At 51.5% G+C, this 20,954-nt stretch overlaps 1 protein-coding gene across 2 annotated transcripts in view; it reads right to left on the bottom strand.

Moving 5' to 3' along the window:
- Positions 1-19,361, bottom strand: part of LOC136633340 (class I histocompatibility antigen, F10 alpha chain-like) — a 60,059-nt gene extending 40,698 nt beyond the window's left edge. For both annotated transcript variants that reach the window (XM_066609008.1, XM_066609007.1), the window contains exon 1: positions 19,218-19,361. In XM_066609008.1, the coding sequence (XP_066465105.1) occupies positions 19,218-19,275 (58 nt within the window). In that variant the 5' untranslated portion in view covers positions 19,276-19,361. The remainder of the gene's footprint in view (positions 1-19,217) is intronic.
- Between the last annotated feature and the right edge of the window lie 1,593 nt (positions 19,362-20,954).

Here is a 20,954-nt window from a genome sequence, read left to right on the forward strand (position 1 = left end):
CTGCATCTCAAGTTCACAGGTCCCACTATTAAGCCACAATACCGGCAAGAGTGGGCCCCCCCCCCTCCCAACAACTTTTACTTCTGAAAAGCCCTCATTAGCATGGCATACCTTTGCTAAGCACCACACTACCTCCAACAAAGCACAATCACTGCCTGCATGACACTCCGCTGCCACTTCTCCTGGGTTACATGCTGCCCAACCCCCCCCCCCACACGACAGTGTCCACAGCGTACACCAAAGTGTCCCTGCGCAGCCTTCAGCTGCCCTCATGCCACGCCACCCTCATGTCTATTTATAAGTGCGTCTGCCACAGGAAAAGCAGACACACACTGCAGAGGGTTGGCATGGCTAGGCAGCGACCCCCCCATAAAAGGGGCGGGCCGATAGTCCACAATGCTGTACAGAAGCAATGAGAAATCCAATCCTGTGCCACCTCCATCTGGAGCTGCACACGTGGGCATAGCAATGGGGAACCTATGTGCCACACACTATTCATTCTGTCAAGGTGTCTGCATGCCCCAGTCAGACCGCGGTTTTTTATAAATAGTCACAGGCATGTACAACTCCGCAATGGGAATTCCGTGTGCACCCACAGCATGGGTGGCTCCCTGGAACCCACCCGCTGTACATAAATGTATCCCATTGCAGTGCCCTGGACAGCAGAGCTAACGTCAGATTAAATGCAGGTGGGCTTCGGCCCACACTGCATGCCCCAGTCAGACTGGGGTTCTTTAGAAGTGGACACAGATGCATTTACAACTCCCTGTGGACCCACAGCATGGGTGGGTGCCAGGAAGCCACCGGCGGTACATAAATATATCCCATTGCATTGCCCATCACAGCTGATGTAACGTCAGCTTTAATGCAGGTGGGCCAAAAATTTATTGGATTACACTGTAGGCGAGGGCCCACAAAAATTGGTGTACCAACAGTACTAATGTACCTCAGAAAAATTGCCCATGCCCAACCGAGAGGGCAGGTGAAACCCATTAATGGCTTTGGTTAATGTGGCTTAATTGGTAACTAGGCCTGGAGGCAGCCCAGTTAAAATAAAAATTGGTTGAGGTGAAAGTTTCAACGCTTTAATGAGCATTGAAACGTATAAAAATTGTTTAGAAAAATTATATGACTGAGCCTTGTGGGCCTAAGAAAAATAGCCCGTTCGGCGTGATTACGTCAGGTTTCAGGAGGAGGAGCAAGAGGAGGAGGAGGAATATTATACACAAATTGATGAAGCAAAAAGGTCCCCGTTTTGGATGGTGATAGAGAACGATGCTTCCATCCGCGGGTGCAGCCTACGTATTGCTTAGGTATCGCTGCTGTCCGCTGGTGGAGAAGAGAAGTCTGGGGAAATCCAGGCTTTGTTCATCTTGATGAGTGTAAGCCTGTCGGCACTGTCGGTTGACAGGTGGGTACGCTTATCCGTGATGATTCCCCCAGCCACACTCTCCGACAAGACGCTAGCCGCAGGACAAGCAAGCACCTCCAGGGCATACAGCGCGAGTTCAGGCCACGTGTCCAGCTTCGACACCCAGTAGTTGTAGGGGGCAGAGGCGTCACGGAGGACGGTGCTGCAATCGGCTACGTACTCCCTCACCATCCTTTTACAGTGCTCCCGCCGACTCAGCCTTGACTGGGGACCGGTGACACAGTCTTGCTGGGGAGCCATAAAGCTGTCAAAGGCCTTGGAGAATGTTCCCCTGCCTGCGCTGTACATGCTGCCTGATCTCTGCGCCTCCCCTGCTACCTGGGCCGCGGAAATGCGCCTTCGGCCACTAGCGCTGTCGGATGGGAAGTTTACCATCAGTTTGTCCACCAGCGCCCTGTGGTATAGCATCATTCTCGAACCCCTTTCCTCTTCGCGAATGAGAGTGCAAAGGCTCTCCTTATACCGTGGATCGAGCAGTGTGTACACCCAGTAATCCGTAGTGGCCAGAATGCGTGTAACGCGAGGGTCACGAGAAAGGCATCCTAACATGAAGTCAGCCATGTGTGCCAGGGTACCTGTACGCAACATATGGCTGTCCTCACTAGGAAGATCACTTTCAGGATCCTCCTCCTCCTCCTCCTCTGGCCATACACGCTGAAAGGATGACAGGCAAGCTGCATCTGTACCCTCAGCAGTGGGCCAAGCTGTCTCTTCCCCCTCCTCCTCATGCTCCTCCCCCTCCTCCTCCTCCTCTGGCCATACACGCTGAAAGGATGACAGGCAAGCAGCATCTGTCCCCTCAGCAGTGGGCCAAGCTGTCTCTTCCCCCTCCTCCTCATGCTCCTCCCCCTCCTCCTCAACGCGCTGAGATATAGACATGAGGTTGCTCTGACTATCCAGCGACATACTGTCTTCCCCCGCCTCCGTTTCTGATTCCAAAGCGTCTGCCTTTATGCTTTGCAGGGAACTTCTCAAGAGGCATAGCAGAGGAATGGTGACGCTAATGATTGCAGCATCCCCGCTCACCACCTGGGTAGACTCCTCAAATTTTCCAAGGACCTGGCAGATGGCTGCCAACCAGGCCCACTCTTCTGTAAATAATTGAGGAGGCTGACTCCCACTGCGCCACGCAAGTTGGAGTTGGTATTCCACTATAGCTCTACGCTGCTCATAGAGTCTGGCCAACATGTGGAGCGTAGAGTTCCACTGTGTGGGCACGTCGCACAGCAGTCGGTGCACTGGCAGATTAAACCGATGTTGCAGGGTCCGCAGGGTGGCAGCGTGCGTGTGGGATTTGCGGAAATGTGCGCAGAGCTGGCGCACCTTTCCGAGCAGGTATGACAAGTGGGGGTAGCTTTTCAGAAAGCGCTGAACCACCAAATTAAAGACATGGGCCAGGCATGGCACGTGCGTGAGGCTGCCGAGCTGCAGAGCCGCCACCAGCTTACGGCCGTTGTCACACACGACCATGCCCGGTTGGAGGCTCAGCGGCGCAAGCCAGCGGTCGGTCTGCTCTGTCAGACCCTGCAGCAGTTCGTGGGCCGTGTGCCTCTTATCTCCTAAGCTGAGTGGTTTCAGCGCGGCCTGCTGACGCTTGGCCACCGCTGTGCTGCCACGCTGCGTGACACCGACTGCTGGCGACGTGCTGCTGCTGCTGACACATCTTGATTGCGAGACAGAGGTTGCGTAGGAGGAGGAGGAGGGTGGTTTAGTGGAGGAAGCATACACCCCCGCAGATACCACCACCGAGCTGGGGCACGCAATTCGGGGGGTGGGTAGGACGTGAGCGGTCCCAGGCTCTGACTCTGTCCCAGCCTCCACTAAATTCACCCAATGTGCCGTCAGGGAGATATAGTGGCCCTGGCCGCCTGTGCTTGTCCACGTGTCTGTTGTTAAGTGGACCTTGGCAGTAACCGCGTTGGTGAGGGCGCGTACAATGTTGCGGGAGACGTGGTCGTGCAGGCCTGGGACGGCACATCGGGAAAAGTAGTGGCGACTGGGAACCGAGTAGCGCGGGGCCGCCGCCGCCATCATGCTTTTGAAAGCCTCCGTTTCCACAAGCCTATACGGCAGCATCTCTAGGCTGATCAATTTTGCAATGTGCACGTTTAACGCTTGAGCGTGCGGGTGCGTGGCGTCGTACTTGCGCTTGCGCACAAACTGTGGCGCTAGCGACGTCTGGACGCTACACTGAGAGACATTGCTGGATAGGGCCGAGGACAGCGGAGGTGAGGGTGTGGGTGCAGGCCAGGAGACGGTACTGCCTGTGTCCTCAGAGGGGGGTTGGATCTCAGTGGCAGGTTGGGGCACAGGGGGAGAGGCAGTGGTGCAAACCGGAGGCGGTGAACGGGCATCGTCCCACCTTGTGGGGTGCTTGGCCATCATATGCCTGCGCATGCTGTTGGTGGTGCCTCCCCAGCTGATCTTGGTGCGACAAAGGTTGCACACCACTGTTCGTCGGTCGTCAGGCGTCTCTGTGAAAAACTGCCACACCGTAGAGCACCTTGACCTCTGCAGGGTGGCATGGCGCGAGGGGGCGCTTTGGGAACCAGTTGGTGGATTATTCGGTCTGGCCCTGCCTCTACCCCTGGCCAACACACTGGCTCGGCCTGTGCCCACACCCTGACTTGGGCCTCCGCGTCCTCGCCCGCGTCCACGTCCTATAGGCCTACCCCTACGCCTCAGTATGGTGTATTACCAGTGATTTGATTTCCCAGCCAGGAAATAAATTGGCGCAAGACTGCAGGCCAAATAGAATTTTTTCCCTTTTTTTTTAAAGGAAAGGCCCACTGCCTATATTCAATCAATAATAAATGTGTTGTGGCCCTGCAGTGTGTCACAGAACTGCAGTCTTGCACTGTTATTAACTGCAGCAGAGCGGTGATTTCCCAGCCAGGAAATAAATTGACGCAAGCCTGCTGTTAAACTTAGCTGGCTGCGTATGATTTATTTTACGTTCTCCACCCAGCACACACGTACCCAGAACGCTGAGGACTGTCAGAGGTAGGCCAAATAGAACAGATTACACTGCAGATAAGTGATATAATAACTGATCCCCTCCATACTCCCCAGAATACACTGCAGATAAGTGATATATTAACCGATCCCCTCCATACTCCCCAGAATACACTGCAGATAAGGGATATAATAACTGATCCCCACAATACTGACCAGAATACACTGCAGATAAGTGATATAATAACTGATCCCCCTCCATACTGACCAGAATACACTGCAGATAAGTGATATAATAACTGATCCCCTCCATACTACCCAGAATACACTGCAGATAAGTGATATAATAACTGATCCCCTCAATACTGACCAGAATACACTGCAGATAAGTGATATAATAACTGATCCCCCTCCATACTGACCAGAATACACTGCAGATAAGTGATATAATAACTGATCCCCTCCATACTGACCAGAATACACTGCAGATAAGTGATATAATAACTGATCCCCTCCATACTCCCCAGAATACACTGCAGATAAGTGATATAATAACTGAACCCCCCTCCATACTCACCAGAATACACCGCAGATAAGTGATATAATAACCGATCCCCTCCATACTCCCCAGAATACACTGCAGATAAGGGATATAACTGATCCCCTCCATACTCACCAGAATACACCGCAGATAAGGGATATGATAACTGATCCCCTCCATACTGACCAGAATACACCGCAGATAAGTGATATAATAACTGATCCCCTCCATACTCCCCAGAATACACTGCAGATAAGTGATATAATAACTGATCCCCTCCAGACTGACCAGATTACACTGCAGATAAGTGATATAATAACTGATCCCCTCCATACTCCCCAGAATACACTGCAGATAAGTGATATATTAACCGATCCCCTCCATACTCCCCAGAATACACTGCAGATAAGGGATATAATAACTGATCCCCACAATACTGACCAGAATACACTGCAGATAAGTGATATAATAACTGATCCCCCTCCATACTGACCAGAATACACTGCAGATAAGTGATATAATAACTGATCCCCTCCATACTACCCAGAATACACTGCAGATAAGTGATATAATAACTGATCCCCTCCATACTGACCAGAATACACTGCAGATAAGTGATATAATAACTGATCCCCCTCCATACTGACCAGAATACACTGCAGATAAGTGATATAATAACTGATCCCCTCCATACTGACCAGAATACACTGCAGATAAGTGATATAATAACTGATCCCCCCCATACTCCCCAGAATACACTGCAGATAAGTGATATAATAACTGATCCCCTCCAGACTGACCAGAATACACTACAGATAAGTGATATATTAACCGATCCCCTCCATACTCCCCAGAATATACTGCAGATAAGTGATATAATAACTGAACCCCCCTCCATACTGACCAGATTACACTGCAGATAAGTGATATAATAACTGATCCCCTCCATACTCCCCAGAATACACTGCAGATAAGTGATATATTAACCGATCCCCTCCATACTCCCCAGAATACACTGCAGATAAGGGATATAATAACTGATCCCCACAATACTGACCAGAATACACTGCAGATAAGTGATATAATAACTGATCCCCCTCCATACTGACCAGAATACACTGCAGATAAGTGATATAATAACTGATCCCCTCCATACTACCCAGAATACACTGCAGATAAGTGATATAATAACTGATCCCCTCAATACTGACCAGAATACACTGCAGATAAGTGATATAATAACTGATCCCCCTCCATACTGACCAGAATACACTGCAGATAAGTGATATAATAACTGATCCCCTCCATACTGACCAGAATACACTGCAGATAAGTGATATAATAACTGATCCCCTCCATACTCCCCAGAATACACTGCAGATAAGTGATATAATAACTGAACCCCCCTCCATACTGACCAGAATACACTGCAGATAAGTGATATAATAACTGATCCCCTCCATACTCCCCAGAATACACTGCAGATAAGTGATATATTAACCGATCCCCTCCATACTCCCCAGAATACACTGCAGATAAGGGATATAATAATTGATCCCCTCCATACTCACCAGAATACACCACAGATAAGTGATATAATAACTGATCCCCCTCCATACTGACCAGAATACACTGCAGATAACTGATATAATAACTGATCCCCCTCCATACTCCCCAGAATACACTGCAGATAAGTGATATAATAACCGATCCCCTCCATACTCCCCAGAATACACTGCAGATATGTGATATAATAACTGATCCCTCCATACTCACCAGAATACACCGCAGATGAGTGATGTAATAACTGATCCCCTCCATACTCACCGGAATACACTGCAGATAAGTGATATAATAACCGATCCGCTCCATACTCCCCAGAATACACTGCAGATAAGTGATATAATAACCGATCCCCTCCATACTCCCCAGAATACACTGCAGATAAGTGATATAATAACTGATCCCCCTCCATACTCACCAGAATACACTGCAGATAAGTGATGTAATAACTAGAGATGAGCGAACGCGTTCGTCCGAGCTTGATATTCGTGCGAATATTAGGGTGTTCGGGATGTTCGTTATTCGTAACGAACACCATGCGGTGTTCTGGTTACTTTCACTTACTTCCCTGAGACGTTTGCGCGCTTTTCTGGCCAATTGAAAGACAGGGAAGGCATTACAACTTCCCCCTGTGACGTTCAAGCCCTATACCACCCCCCTGCTTTAAGTGGCTGGGAAGATCAGGTGTTCGCCTAATATAAAAGTCGGCCCCTCCCGCGGCTCGCCTCAGATGCCTGGTGAGTTAGATGAGGGACAGTGCTGTTTGTACCGGAGCTGCTGTAGGGAAAGAATTGGTAGTTAGTGTAGGCTTCAAGACCCCCCAAAGGTCCTTATTAGGGCCACTGATAGCTGTGTGTTGGCTGCTGTTAGCAGTGGCATTTTTTTTTTCCTCAAAATCGGCTCTGCAGAGCGTTGCACCTGGCATTAGGGACAGAAGTGCTGCATAGGCAGGGAGAGTGTTAGGAGTGAGTGTAGCCTTCAAGAACCTCAACGGTCCTTTCTAGGGCCATATTTATCCGTGTGCAGTACTGTCCAGGCTGCTGTTAGCTGTGCTGCATTTTTTTTGGGCTTCTCAAAATCGCCTCTGCAGAGCATTCCACCCTCCATTGATACTGCAGGGAAAGAATTGTATAGGCAGGGCCACAACACAGTTATTATTCATTGAATATACGCAGTGCGGCCTTTTGCTTGTAAAACAAGTGAAAATAATTCTATTTGTCCTGCCTCTGTCCGTCCTAACGCCTGTGGACACGTGTGAGCTGCGTGAAAAACATTGCTAAATCATACGCACCCAGCTACGCTTTACTGCTGGCTTCGCCATTTGCTTTCCTTAATTGGGAAAAAGATACCTGCTCTGCCAGAGTTATAATAACTCTGCTACCCTCACGTTCTGTGACACATAAGCAGGGACACAGCACAGTTATTAAACTTCTCATGTTCATAGAATATACGCAGTGCTGCCTTTTGGTGGAAAAAAACTGAAAACAAATCTATTTGTCCAGCCTCTGTCCGTCCTAACGCCTGTGGACACGTGTGAGCTGCGTGAACAACATTGCTAAATCATACGCACCCAGCTACGCTTTACTGCTGGCTTCGCCATTTGCTTTCCTTAATTGGGAAAAAAATACCTGCTCTGCCAGAGTTATAATAACTCTGCTACCCTCACGTTCTGTGACACATAAGCAGGGACACAGCACAGTTATTAAACTTCTCATGTTCATAGAATATACGCAGTGCTGCCTTTTGGTGGAAAAAAACTGAAAACAAATCTATTTGTCCAGCCTCTGTCCGTCCTAACGCCTGTGGACACGTGTGAGCTGCGTGAACAACATTGCTAAATCAGACGCACCCAGCTACGCTTTACTGCTGGCTTCGCCATTTGCTTTCCTTAATTGGGAAAAAAATACCTGCTCTGCCACAGTTAATAACTCTGCTACCCTCACGTTCAGTGACACATTAGCAGGGACACAGCACAGTTATTAAACTTAGATTATTCATTCACTAAAGGCAGTGGGGCCGTTCGTTTTCCAAAAAGTGCAAAAATTATATTTGGCCTGCAGTCTTGCGCCAATTTATTTCCTGCCTGTGAAATCAAATCACTGGTAATACAGCATGCTGAGGGGTAGGGGTAGGCCTAGAGGACGTGGACGCGGCCGAGGACGCGGAGGGCCAAGTCAGGGTGTGGGCACAGGCCGAGCTCCTGATCCCGGTGTGTCGCAGCCGACTGCTGCGCGATTAGGAGAGAGGCACGTTTCTGGCGTCCCCACATTCATCGCCCAATTAATGGGTCCACGCGGGAGACGCTTATTAGAAAATGAGCAGTGTGAGCAGGTCCTGTCCTGGATGGCAGAAAGTGCTTCGAGCAACCTATCGTCAACACGCAGTTCTGCGCCGTCCACTGCTGCAAATCCGAATCCTCTGTCTGCTGCTCCTCCTTCCTCCCAGCCTCCTCACTCCACTACAATGACACCTGCTCAGGAGCGGGAACACTCCCAGGAACTGTTCTCGGGCCCCTGCTCAGATTGGGCAGCAGCGGTTCCTCTCCCACCAGAGGAGTTTATAGTCACTGATGCCCAACCATTCGAAAGTTCCCGGGGTCCGGGGGATGAGGCTGGGGACTTCCGCCAACTGTCTCAAGAACTTTCTGTGGGTGAGGAGGACGATGACGATCAGACACAGTTGTCTTGCAGTGAGGTAGTAGTAAGGGCAGTAAGTCCGAGGGAGCAGCGCACAGAGGATTCGGAGGAAGAGCAGCAGGACGATGAGGTGACTGACCCCACCTGGTGTGCAACGCTTACTCAGGAGGACAGGTCTTCAGAGGGGGAGTCAAGGGCATCAGCAGGGCAGGTTGCAAGAGGCAGTGCGGTGGCCAGGGCCAGGGGTAGAGGAAGGGCCAGACCGAATAATCCACCAAGTGTTTCCCAAAGCGCCCCCTCGCGCCATGCCACCCTGCAGAGGCCGAGGTGCTCTAAGGTCTGGCAGTTTTTCACAGAGACGCCTGACGACCGACGAACAGTGGTGTGCAACCTTTGTTGCGCAAAGCTCAGCCGGGGAGCCAACACCAACAGCCTCACCACCACCACCATGCGCAGGCATATGATGGCCAAGCACCCCACAAGGTGGGACGAAGGCCGTTCAGCGCCTCCGGTTTGCACCCCTGCCTCTCCCCCTGTGCCCCAACCTGCCACTGAGATGCAACCCCCCTCTCAGGACACAGGCACTACCGCCTCATGGCCTGCACCCACACCCTCATCTCCGCTGTCCTCGGCCCCATCCAGCAGTGTAGTTCAGCGCACCGTCCAGCCGTCGCTTGCGCAAGTGTTCGAGCGCAAGCGCAAGTACGCCGCCACGCACCCGCACGCTCAAACGTTAACCGTCCGCATCGCAAAATTCATCAGCCTTGAGATGCTGCCGTATAGGGTTGTGGAAACGGAGTCCTTCAAAAGTATCATGGAGGCGGCGGCCCCGCGCTACTCAGTTCCCAGTCGCCACTACTTTTCCCGATGTGCCGTCCCAGCCCTGCACGACCACGTCTCCCGCAACATTGTACGCGCCCTCACCAACGCGGTTACTGCCACGGTCCACTTAACTACGGACACGTGGACAAGCACAGGCGGGCAGGGCCACTACATCTCCCTGACGGCACATTGGGTGAATTTAGTGGAGGCTGGGACAGAGTCAGAGCCTGGGACCGCTCACGTCCTACCCACCCCCAGAATTGCGGGCCCCAGCTCGGTGCTGGTATCTGCGGAGGTGTATGCTTCCTCCACTAAAGCACCCTCCTCCTCCTCCTCCTCCTCCTCTGTCTCGCAATCAAGATGTGTTAGCAGCAGCATGTCGCCAGCAGTCGGTGTCGCGCGGTGTGGCAGCACAGCGGTGGGCAAGCGTCAGCAGGCCGTGCTGAAACTACTCAGCTTAGGCGATAAGAGGCACACGGCCCACGAACTGCTGCAGGGTCTGACACAGCAGACCGACCGCTGGCTTGCGCCGCTGAGCCTCCAACCGGGCATGGTCGTGTGTGACAACGGCCGTAACCTGGTGGCGGCTCTGCAGCTCGGCAGCCTCACGCACGTGCCATGCCTGGCCCACGTCTTTAATTTGGTGGTTCAGCGCTTTCTGAAAAGCTACCCACGCTTGTCAGACCTGCTCGTAAAGGCGCGCCGGCTCTGCGCACATTTCCGCAAGTCCCACACGGACGCTGCCACCCTGCGCACCCTGCAACATCACTTTAAGCTGCCAGTGCACCGACTGCTGTGCGACGTGCCCACACGGTGGAACTCTACGCTCCACATGTTGGCCAGGCTCTATGAACAACGGAGAGCTATAGTGGAATACCAACTCCAACATGGGCGGCGCAGTGGGAGTCAGCCTCCTCAATTCCTTTCAGAAGAGTGGGCCTGGTTGGCAGACATCTGCCATGTCCTTGGTAATTTTGAGGAGTCTACCCAGGTGGTGAGCGGCGATGCTACAATCATTAGCGTCACCATTCCTCTGCTATGCATCTTGAGAAATTCCCTGCAAACCATAAAGGCAGCTGCTTTGCGCTCGGAAACGGGGGCGGGGGAAGACAGTATGCCGCTGGATAGTCAGGGCACCCTCCTGTCTATTTCTCAGCGCGTACAGGAGGAGGAGGAGGAGCATGAGGAGGATGAGGAGGAGGGGGAAGAGACAGCTTGGGCCGCTGCTGACGGTACACCGGCTGATTGCCTGTCATCCTTTCAGCGTGTATGGCCTGAGGAGGAGGAGGAGGAGGAGGAGGAGGATCCTGAAAGTGATCTTCCTAGTGAGGACAGCCATGTGTTGCGTACTGGTACCCTGGCACACATGGCTGACTTCATGTTAGGATGCCTTTCTCGTGACCCTCGCGTTGCACGCATTCTGGCCACGACGGATTACTGGGTGTACACACTGCTCGATCCACGGTATAAGGAGAACCTGCCCACTCTGATTCCCGAAGAGGAAAGGGGTTCGAGAGTGTTGCTATACCACAGGACCCTTGCGGACAAGCTGATGGTAAAATTCCCAGCCGACAGCGCTAGTGGCAGAAGGCGCAGTACCGAGGGCAAGGTAGCAGGGGATGTGCGTAGATCGAGCAGCATGTACATCCCAGGCAGTGCAACAGTCTTTAAGGGCCTGGCCAGCTTTATGGCTCCCCACCAAGACTATGTCACCGCTCCCCAGTCACGGCTGAGTCGGCGGGAGCACTGTAAAAGGATGGTGAGGGAGTACGTAGCCAATCGCACGACCATCCTTGGTGACGCCTCTGCCCCCTACAACTACTGGGTGTCGAAGCTGGACACGTGGCCTGAACTAGCGCTGTATGCCCTTGAGGTGCTTGCTTGTCCTGCGGCTAGCGTCTTGTCGGAAAGGGTGTTTAGTGCGGCTGGGGGAATCATCACAGATAAGCGTAGCCGCTTGTCAACCGACAGTGCCGACAGGCTAACACTCATCAAGATGAACAAAGGCTGGATTTCCCCAGACTTCTGTTCTCCACCAGCGGACAGCAGCGATACGTAAGCAATACGTAGGCTGCACCCGCGGATGGAAGCTACGTTCTCTCTCACCATCCAAAACGGGGACATTTCTGCTTCATCAATCTGTGTCTAATATTCCTCCTCCTCCTCCTGCTCCTCCTCCTGAAACCTCACGTAATCACGCTGAACGGGCAATTTTTCTTAGGGCCACAAGGCTCACTCAAATAATTTTTCTGAACAATTTTTATAAGTTTCAATGCGCTTAAAAGCGTTGGAACTTTAACTTGAACCAATTTTTCGTTACACTGGGCTGCCTCCAGGCCTAGTTACCACTTAAGCCACATTAACCATTGCTTACATGGAACGAAGACTGCGCTCCCGCTATACTGCTGCTTCAGAATTGTTACTGGGGCCTGTCTTGAGTGCTACTATTGCTTACATGGAACGAAGACTGCGCTCCCGCTATACTGCTGCTTCAGAATTGTTACTGGGGCCTGTCTTGAGTGCTACTATTGCTTACATGGAACGAAGACTGCGCTCCCGCTATACTGCTGCTTCAGAATTGTTACTGGGGCCTGTCTTGAGTGCTACTATTGCTTACATGGAACGAAGACTGCGCTCCCGCTATACTGCTGCTTCAGAATTGTTACTGGGGCCTGTCTTGAGTGCTACTATTGCTTACATGGAACGAAGACTGCGCTCCCGCTATACTGCTGCTTCAGAATTGTTAATGGGGCCTGTCCTGAGTGCTACTATTGCTTACATGGAACGAAGACTGCGCTCCCGCTATACTGCTGCTTCAGAATTGTTAATGGGGCCTGTCTTGAGTGCTACTATTGCTGACATGGAACGGACACGTGGAGAGGACACGTAGTGCCTCAAAAACATCCCCCTCCTCCTCCAACAGGGAAAACATTGTTGGCAAATGCCTTTGCATTGGTTCGTCTGGTGGCAGTCCAAGAATTTCACCTTTACCGACACTACAAGAGAGCCCCCCCACCATCCCCCCGCCACGGCCTACTTAATCCTGGCCACATTCCGAAAACCAACAAAATACAACCGTGCTACTAGGTCCGCAGTCACCACCACATTACCACCAACGCGGTTACTGTTAAGGTGCATATAACCACGGACACGTGGAGAGGACACGTAGTGCCTCAAAAACATCCCCCTCCTCCTCCAACAGGGAAAACATTGTTGGCAAATGCCTTTGCATTGGTTCGTCTGGTGGCAGTCCAAGAATTTCACCTTTACCGACACTACAAGAGAGCCCCCCCACCATCCCCCCGCCACGGCCTACTTAATCCTGGCCACATTCCGAAAACCAACAAAATACAACCGTGCTACTAGGTCCGCAGTCACCACCACATTACCACCAACGCGGTTACTGTTAAGGTGCATATTACCAGTCTGACTGGGGCATGCAGACACCTTGACAGAATGAATAGTGTGTGGCACATAGGTTCCCCATTGCTATGCCCACGTGTGCAGCTCCTGATGGCGGTGGCACAGGATTCTATTTCTCATTGCTTCTGTACAGCATTGTGGGCTATCGCTCCGCCACTTTTAAAGAGGGTCGCTGCCTAGCCGTGCCAACCTCTGCAGTGTGTGCCTGCGGTCCCTCGTCATGGCAGACGCAATTCTAAATAGACATGAGCGTGGTGTGGCATGAGGGCAGCTGAAGGCTGCCCAGGGACACTTTGGTGTGCGCTGTGGGGGGGAGGGGGGGCGGTTGGGCAGCATGTAACCCAGGAGAAGTGTCAGTGGAGTGTCATGCAGGCAGTGATTGTGCTTTGTTGGAGGTAGTGTGGTGCTTAGCAAAGGGATGCCATGCTAATGAGGGCTTTTCAGAAGTAAAAGTTGTTGGGAGGGGGGGGGGCCCACTCTTGCCGGTATTGGGGCTTAATAGTGGGACCTGTGAACTTGAGATGCAGCCCAACATGTAGCCCCTCGCCTGCCCTATCCGTCACTGTGTCATTCCCATCACTTTCCTGAATTGCCCAGATTTTCACACATGAAAACCTTAGCGAGCATCGGCGAAATACAAAAATGTTCTGGTCGCCCATTGACTTCAATGGGGTTCGTTGTTCGAAACGAACCCTCGAGCATCACGGGAAGTTCGTTCCGAATAACGAACACCCGAACATTTTGGTGTTCGCTCATCTCTAGTAATAACTGATCCCCTCCATACTCCCCAGAATACACTGCAGATAAGGGATATAATAACTGATCCTCTCCATACTCACCAGAATACACCGCAGATAAGGGATATAATAACCGATCCCCTCCATACTCCCCAGAATACACTGCAGATAAGGGATATAACTGATCCCCTCCATACTCACCAGAATACACCGCAGATAAGGGATATGATAACTGATCCCCTCCATACTGACCAGAATACACCACAGATAAGTGATATAAAAACCGATCCCCTCCATACTCCCCAGAATACACTGCAGATAAGTGATATAATAACTAGAGATGAGCGAGCGTACTCGGAAAAGCACTAGTCGCTCGAGTAATTTGGTTTATCCGAGTATCGCTGTGCTCGTGCCTGAAGATTCGGGTGCCGCTACGGCTGACAGGTGAGTCGCAGCGGGGAGCAGGGGAGAGTGGGCGGGAGAGAGGGAGAGAAAGATCTTACCTCCGTTCCTCCCCGCTCTTCCCTGCAGCTCCCCGCTCCGTGCCGGCACCCGAATCTTCAGGGACGAGCACAGCGATACTCGGATAAAGCAAATTACTCGAGCGACTAGTACTTTTCCGAGTACGCTCGCTCATCTCTAATAATAACCGATCCCCTCCATACTCACCGGAATACACTGCAGATAAGTGATATAATAACTGATCCCCCTCCATACTCCCCAGAATACACTGCAGATAAGTGATATAATAACTGATCCCCTCCATACTCCCCAGAATACACTGCAGATAAGTGATATAATAACTGATCCCCCTCCATACTCACCAGAATACACTGCAGATAAGTGATGTAATAACTGATCCCCTCCATACTCACCAGAATACACCGCAGATGAGTGATGTAATAACTGATCCCCTCCATACTCACCGGAATACACTGCAGATAAGTGATATATTAACCGATCCGCTCCATACTCCCCAGAATACACTGCAGATAAGTGATATAATAACCGATCCCCTCCATACTCCCCAGAATACACTGCAGATAAGTGATATAATAACTGATCCCCCTCCATACTCACCAGAATACACTGCAGATAAGTGATGTAATAACTGATCCCCTCCATACTCCCCAGAATACACTGCAGATAAGGGATATAATAACTGATCCTCTCCATACTCACCAGAATACACCGCAGATAAGTGATATAATAACCGATCCCCTCCATACTCCCCAGAATACACTGCAGATAAGGGATATAACTGATCCCCTCCATACTCACCAGAATACACCGCAGATAAGGGATATGATAACTGATCCCCTCCATACTGACCAGAATACACCACAGATAAGTGATATAAAAACCGATCCCCTCCATACTCCCCAGAATACACTGCAGATAAGTGATATAATAACTAGAGATGAGCGAGCGTACTCGGAAAAGCACTAGTCGCTCGAGTAATTTGGTTTATCCGAGTATCGCTGTGCTCGTGCCTGAAGATTCGGGTGCCGCTACGGCTGACAGGTGAGTCGCAGCGGGGAGCAGGGGAGAGTGGGCGGGAGAGAGGGAGAGAAAGATCTTACCTCCGTTCCTCCCCGGTCTTCCCTGCAGCTCCCCGCTCCGTGCCGGCACCCGAATCTTCAGGGACGAGCACAGCGATACTCGGATAAAGCAAATTACTCGAGCGACTAGTACTTTTCCGAGTACGCTCGCTCATCTCTAATAATAACCGATCCCCTCCATACTCACCGGAATACACTGCAGATAAGTGATATAATAACTGATCCCCCTCCATACTCCCCAGAATACACTGCAGATAAGTGATATAATAACTGATCCCCTCCATACTCCCCAGAATACACTGCAGATAAGTGATATAATAACTGATCCCACTCCATACTCACCAGAATACACTGCAGATAAGTGATGTAATAACTGATCCCCTCCATACTCCCCAGAATACACTGCAGATAAGGGATATAATAACTGATCCCCTCCATACTCACCAGAATACACCGCAGATAAGTGATATAATAACCGATCCACTCCATACTCCCCAGAATACACTGCAGATAAGGGATATAACTGATCCCCTCCATACTTACCAGAATACACGGCAGATAAGGGATATGATAACTGATCCCCTCCATACTGACCAGAATACACGGCAGATAAGTGATATAAAAACCGATCCCCTCCATACTCCCCAGAATACACTGCAGATAAGTGATATAATAACTAGAGATGAGCGAGCGTACTCGGAAAAGCACTAGTCGCTCGAGTAATTTGGTTTATCCGAGTATTGCTGTGCTCGTGCCTGAAGATTCGGGTGCCGCTGCGGCTGACAGGTGAGTCGCAGCGGGGAGCAGGGGAGAGCGGGCGGGAGAGAGGGAGAGAAAGATCTTACCTCCGTTCCTCCCCGCTCTTCCCTGCAGCTCCCCGCTCCGTGCCGACACCCGAATCTTTAGGGACGAGCACAGCGATACTCGGATAAAGCAAATTACTCGAGCGACTAGTACTTTTCCGAGTACGCTCGCTCATCTCTAATAATAACCGATCCCCTCCATACTCACCGGAATACACTGCAGATAAGTGATATAATAACTGATCCCCCTCCATACTCCCCAGAATACACTGCAGATAAGTGATATAATAACTGATCCCCTCCATACTACCCAGAATACACTGCAGATAAGTGATATAATAACTGATCCCCTCCATACTGACCAGAATACACTGCAGATAAGTGATATAATAACTGATCCCCCTCCATACTGACCAGAATACACTGCAGATAAGTGATATAATAACTAGAGATGAGAGAACGTGTTCGGCTCCGCCCCTTTTCGCCCGAGCACCGAACTTTGCGAGCAATTCCGTGCTCGGGCGAAAAAAGTTCGGGGGTCGCCGTGGCAGCGCGGGGGGGTGCGGCGGGGAGTGGGGGGGAGAGGGAGAGAGAGAGGGCTCCCCCCTGTTCCCCGCTGCTGCCGCCCGCGCCGCCGCGCCTCTCCCCGCCCCCCGGCGCCGGCCGAATCTTTACGCGCGGACACTGAAGTCCTCGCTAAAGCCGGTGTCTGGGTGCGTAAGTGTTCGTTAAGAACACGTTCGCTCATCTCTAATAATAACTGATCCCCTCCATACTGACCAGAATACACTGCAGATAAGGCCGCCTGCAGACGAGCGGGTCGGATCCGGCAGCGAGAAATCTCGCCGCGCGATCCGACCCCAGAGCCTGCAGGGACGAGCACGTACTCACCCGCGCCTGGCGGCCCCGGCTCTTTGATGTGCCGGCTGCCGCGCAGCCGGCGCATGCGCAGACCGGAGCCGGCGGCCAGGTGAGTGCGTGCCCCGCAGAAAATTAGAACATGCCGCGGTTTGTTTGCCGCGCGAGATTTCGCGCGGCCAAACCGCGGCCGTCTGCATAGGAGTGCGTATTGTAATGCACTCCTATGCAGACTTTCAGCGGCGGAAATCCCGCGGGAAATCCCGCGGCGGGATTTCCGCTCGTCTGCAGGCGGCCTTAGTGATATATTAACTGATCCCCTCCATACTCCCCAGAATACACTGCAGATAAGTGATATAATAACTGATCCCCTCCAGACTGACCAGAATACACTACAGATAAGTGATATATTAACCGATCCCCTCCATACTCCCCAGAATACACTGCAGATAAGTGATATAATAACTGAACCCCCCTCCATACTGACCAGAATACACTGCAGATAAGTGATATAATAACCGATCCCCTCCATACTCCCCAGAATACACTGCAGATAAGGGATATAATAACTGATCCCCTCCATACTCACCAGAATACACTGCAGATAAGTGATGTAATAACTGATCCCCTCCATACTCCCCAGAATACACTGCAGATAAGGGATATAACTGATCCCCTCCATACTGACCAGAATACACCGCAGATAAGTGATATAAAAACCGATCCCCTCCATACTCCCCAGAATACACTGCAGATAAGTGATATAATAACTAGAGATGAGCGAGCGTACTCGGAAAAGCACTAGTCGCTCGAGTAATGTGCTTTATCCGAGTATCGCTGTGCTCGTCCCTGAAGATTCGGGTGCCGCTGCGGCTGACAGGTGAGTCGCAGCGGGGAGCAGGGGAGAGCGGGCAGGAGAGAGGGAGAGAAAGATCTTACCTCCGTTCCTCCCCGCTCTTCCCTGCAGCTCCCCGCTCCGTGCCGGCACCCGAATCTTCAGGGACGAGCACAGCGATACTCGGATAAAGCAAATTACTCGAGCGAGTAGTACTTTTCCGAGTACGCTCGCTCATCTCTAATAATAACCGATCCCCTCCATACTCACCGGAATACACTGCAGATAAGTGATATAATAACTGATCCCCCTCCATACTCCCCAGAATACACTGCAGATAAGTGATATAATAGCTGATCCCCTCCATACTTCCCAGAATACACTGCAGATAAGTGATATAATAACTGATCCCCTCCATACTGACCAGAATACACTGCAGATAAGTGATATAATAACTGATCCCCCCATACTGACCAGAATACACTGCAGATAAGGGATATAATAACTGATCCCCTCCATACTGACCAGAATACACTGCAGATAAGTGATATAATAACTGATCCCCCTCCATACTGACCAGAATACACTGCAGATAAGGGATGTAATAACTGATCCCCTCCATACTGACCAGAATACACTGCAGATAAGTGATATAATAACTGATCCCCCTCCATACTCCCCAGAATACACTGCAGATAAGTGATATAATAACTGATCCCCTCCATACTACCCAGAATACACTGCAGATAAGTGATATAATAACTGATCCCCTCCATACTGACCAGAATACACTGCAGATAAGTGATATAATAACTGATCCCCTCCATACTGACCAGAATACACTGCAGATAAGTGATATAATAACCGATCCCCTCCGTAATGACCCGAATACACCGCAGATAAGGGATATAATAACTGATCCCCTCCATACTGACCAGAATACACCGCAGATAAGTGATATAATAACTGACTCCCCCCCCCATACTCACCAGAATACGCTGCAGATAAGTGATATAATAACTGACCCCCCCCCCCCCCCCCCATACTCACCAGAATACACTGCAGATAAGTGAAGGAGAAGCACAATGAGGGGGAACATCTTCCTCATCCTGATATATTGGGGGCCCAGAGTTACGAGAACATAAAGAACTTCTCCTCTGACAAACACAACTGGAGCCGTCAGTCAGTGACTCCGAACACTGCAGGAGGAGCTCAGCTCTGATTGGACGGTAGGTATCCTCTCCTCCAATAGAAAAATCCCCCTACCGCTGCTCATCAGTTACCGGGCAGAGTGAGGCTGGAGAGGTTAGACGGCGGAGAAAATGAAAGTAACATGTTGGGAGATTATAGAAATAATGACGATTTATAAGAAAGTGTGAGGTAAAAGTTGGTGCTAATGAGGAATAAGAGGGGCGGGGAGGTCTGCTGGTTCTGTGGGGGCCGGTGTGGTCACCATGGTGATGTGTAATAAACCTCTGTCCACCATTGTGTCCGCTCTCCTCTGCTAAGCGGTTCTATCCACTCACAACAAGCGATATATGACTGATGATGAAGGAGACTGATGATGGATGTGATGTACCTGTCAGAACAGCCATCCGGACAGCAGCGGCCAGAGCCGTCACTAGTAGGATTAATGTCACCGCTGAGGACACCATTTCCTGCTAGATAATCACTGCTGACATCCATGTGATGTCCTGTACAGAAAACAGCGGCCGTAGGAAGAAATACGTCACCGCTGACCCGAGAACAGCGGCCGTAGGATGAGATACGTCACCGCTGATCCAAGAACAGCGGCCGTAGGATGAGATACGCCACCGCTGACCCGAGAACAGCGGCCGTAGGATGAGATACGTCCCCGCTGACCCGAGAACAGCGGCCGTAGGATGACATGTCACCGCTGACCTGAGAACAGCGGCCGTAGGATGAGATATGTCCCCGCTGACCTGAGAACAGCGGCCGTAGGATGAGATACGCCACCGCTGACCCGAGAACAGCGGCCGTAGGATGAGATACGCCACCGCTGACCCGAGAACAGCGGCCGTAGGATGAGATACGCCACCGCTGACCGGAGAACAGCGGCCGTAGGATGAGATACGCCACCGCTGACCCGAGAACAGCGGCCGTAGGATGAGATACGTCACAGCTGACCCGAGAACAGCGGCCGTAGGATGAGATACGCCACCGCTGACCCGAGAACAGCGGCCGTAGGATGAGATACGTCACCGCTGACCCAAGAACAGCGGCCGTAGGATGAGATACGCCACCGCTGACCCGAGAACAGCGGCCGTAGGATGAGATACGCCACCGCTGACCCGAGAACAGCGGCCATAGGATGAGATACGCCACCGCTGACCCGAGAACAGCGGCCGTAGGATGAGATACGTCACCGCTGACCCAAGAACAGCGGCCGTAAGATGAGATACGTCCCCGCTGACCCAAGAACAGCGGCCGTAAGATGAGATACGTCACCGCTGACCCGAGAACAGCGGCCGTAGGATGACATACGTCCCCGCTGACCGGAGAACAGCGGCCGTAGGATGAGATATGTCACCGCTGACCCGAGAACAGCGGCCGTAGGATGACATACGTCCCCGCTGACCCGAGAACAGCGGCCGTAGGATGAGATACGTCACCGCTGACCCAAGAACAGCGGCCGTAGGATGAGATACGCCACCGCTGACCCGAGAACAGCGACCGTAGGATGAGATACGCCACCGCTGACCCGAGAACAGCGGCCGTAGGATGAGATACGTCACCGCTGACCCGAGAACAGCGGCCGTAGGATGA

The sequence above is a fragment of the Eleutherodactylus coqui genome, chromosome 6 (genome assembly GCF_035609145.1).
Source record: "Eleutherodactylus coqui strain aEleCoq1 chromosome 6, aEleCoq1.hap1, whole genome shotgun sequence".
Taxonomy (NCBI): domain Eukaryota; kingdom Metazoa; phylum Chordata; class Amphibia; order Anura; family Eleutherodactylidae; genus Eleutherodactylus; species Eleutherodactylus coqui.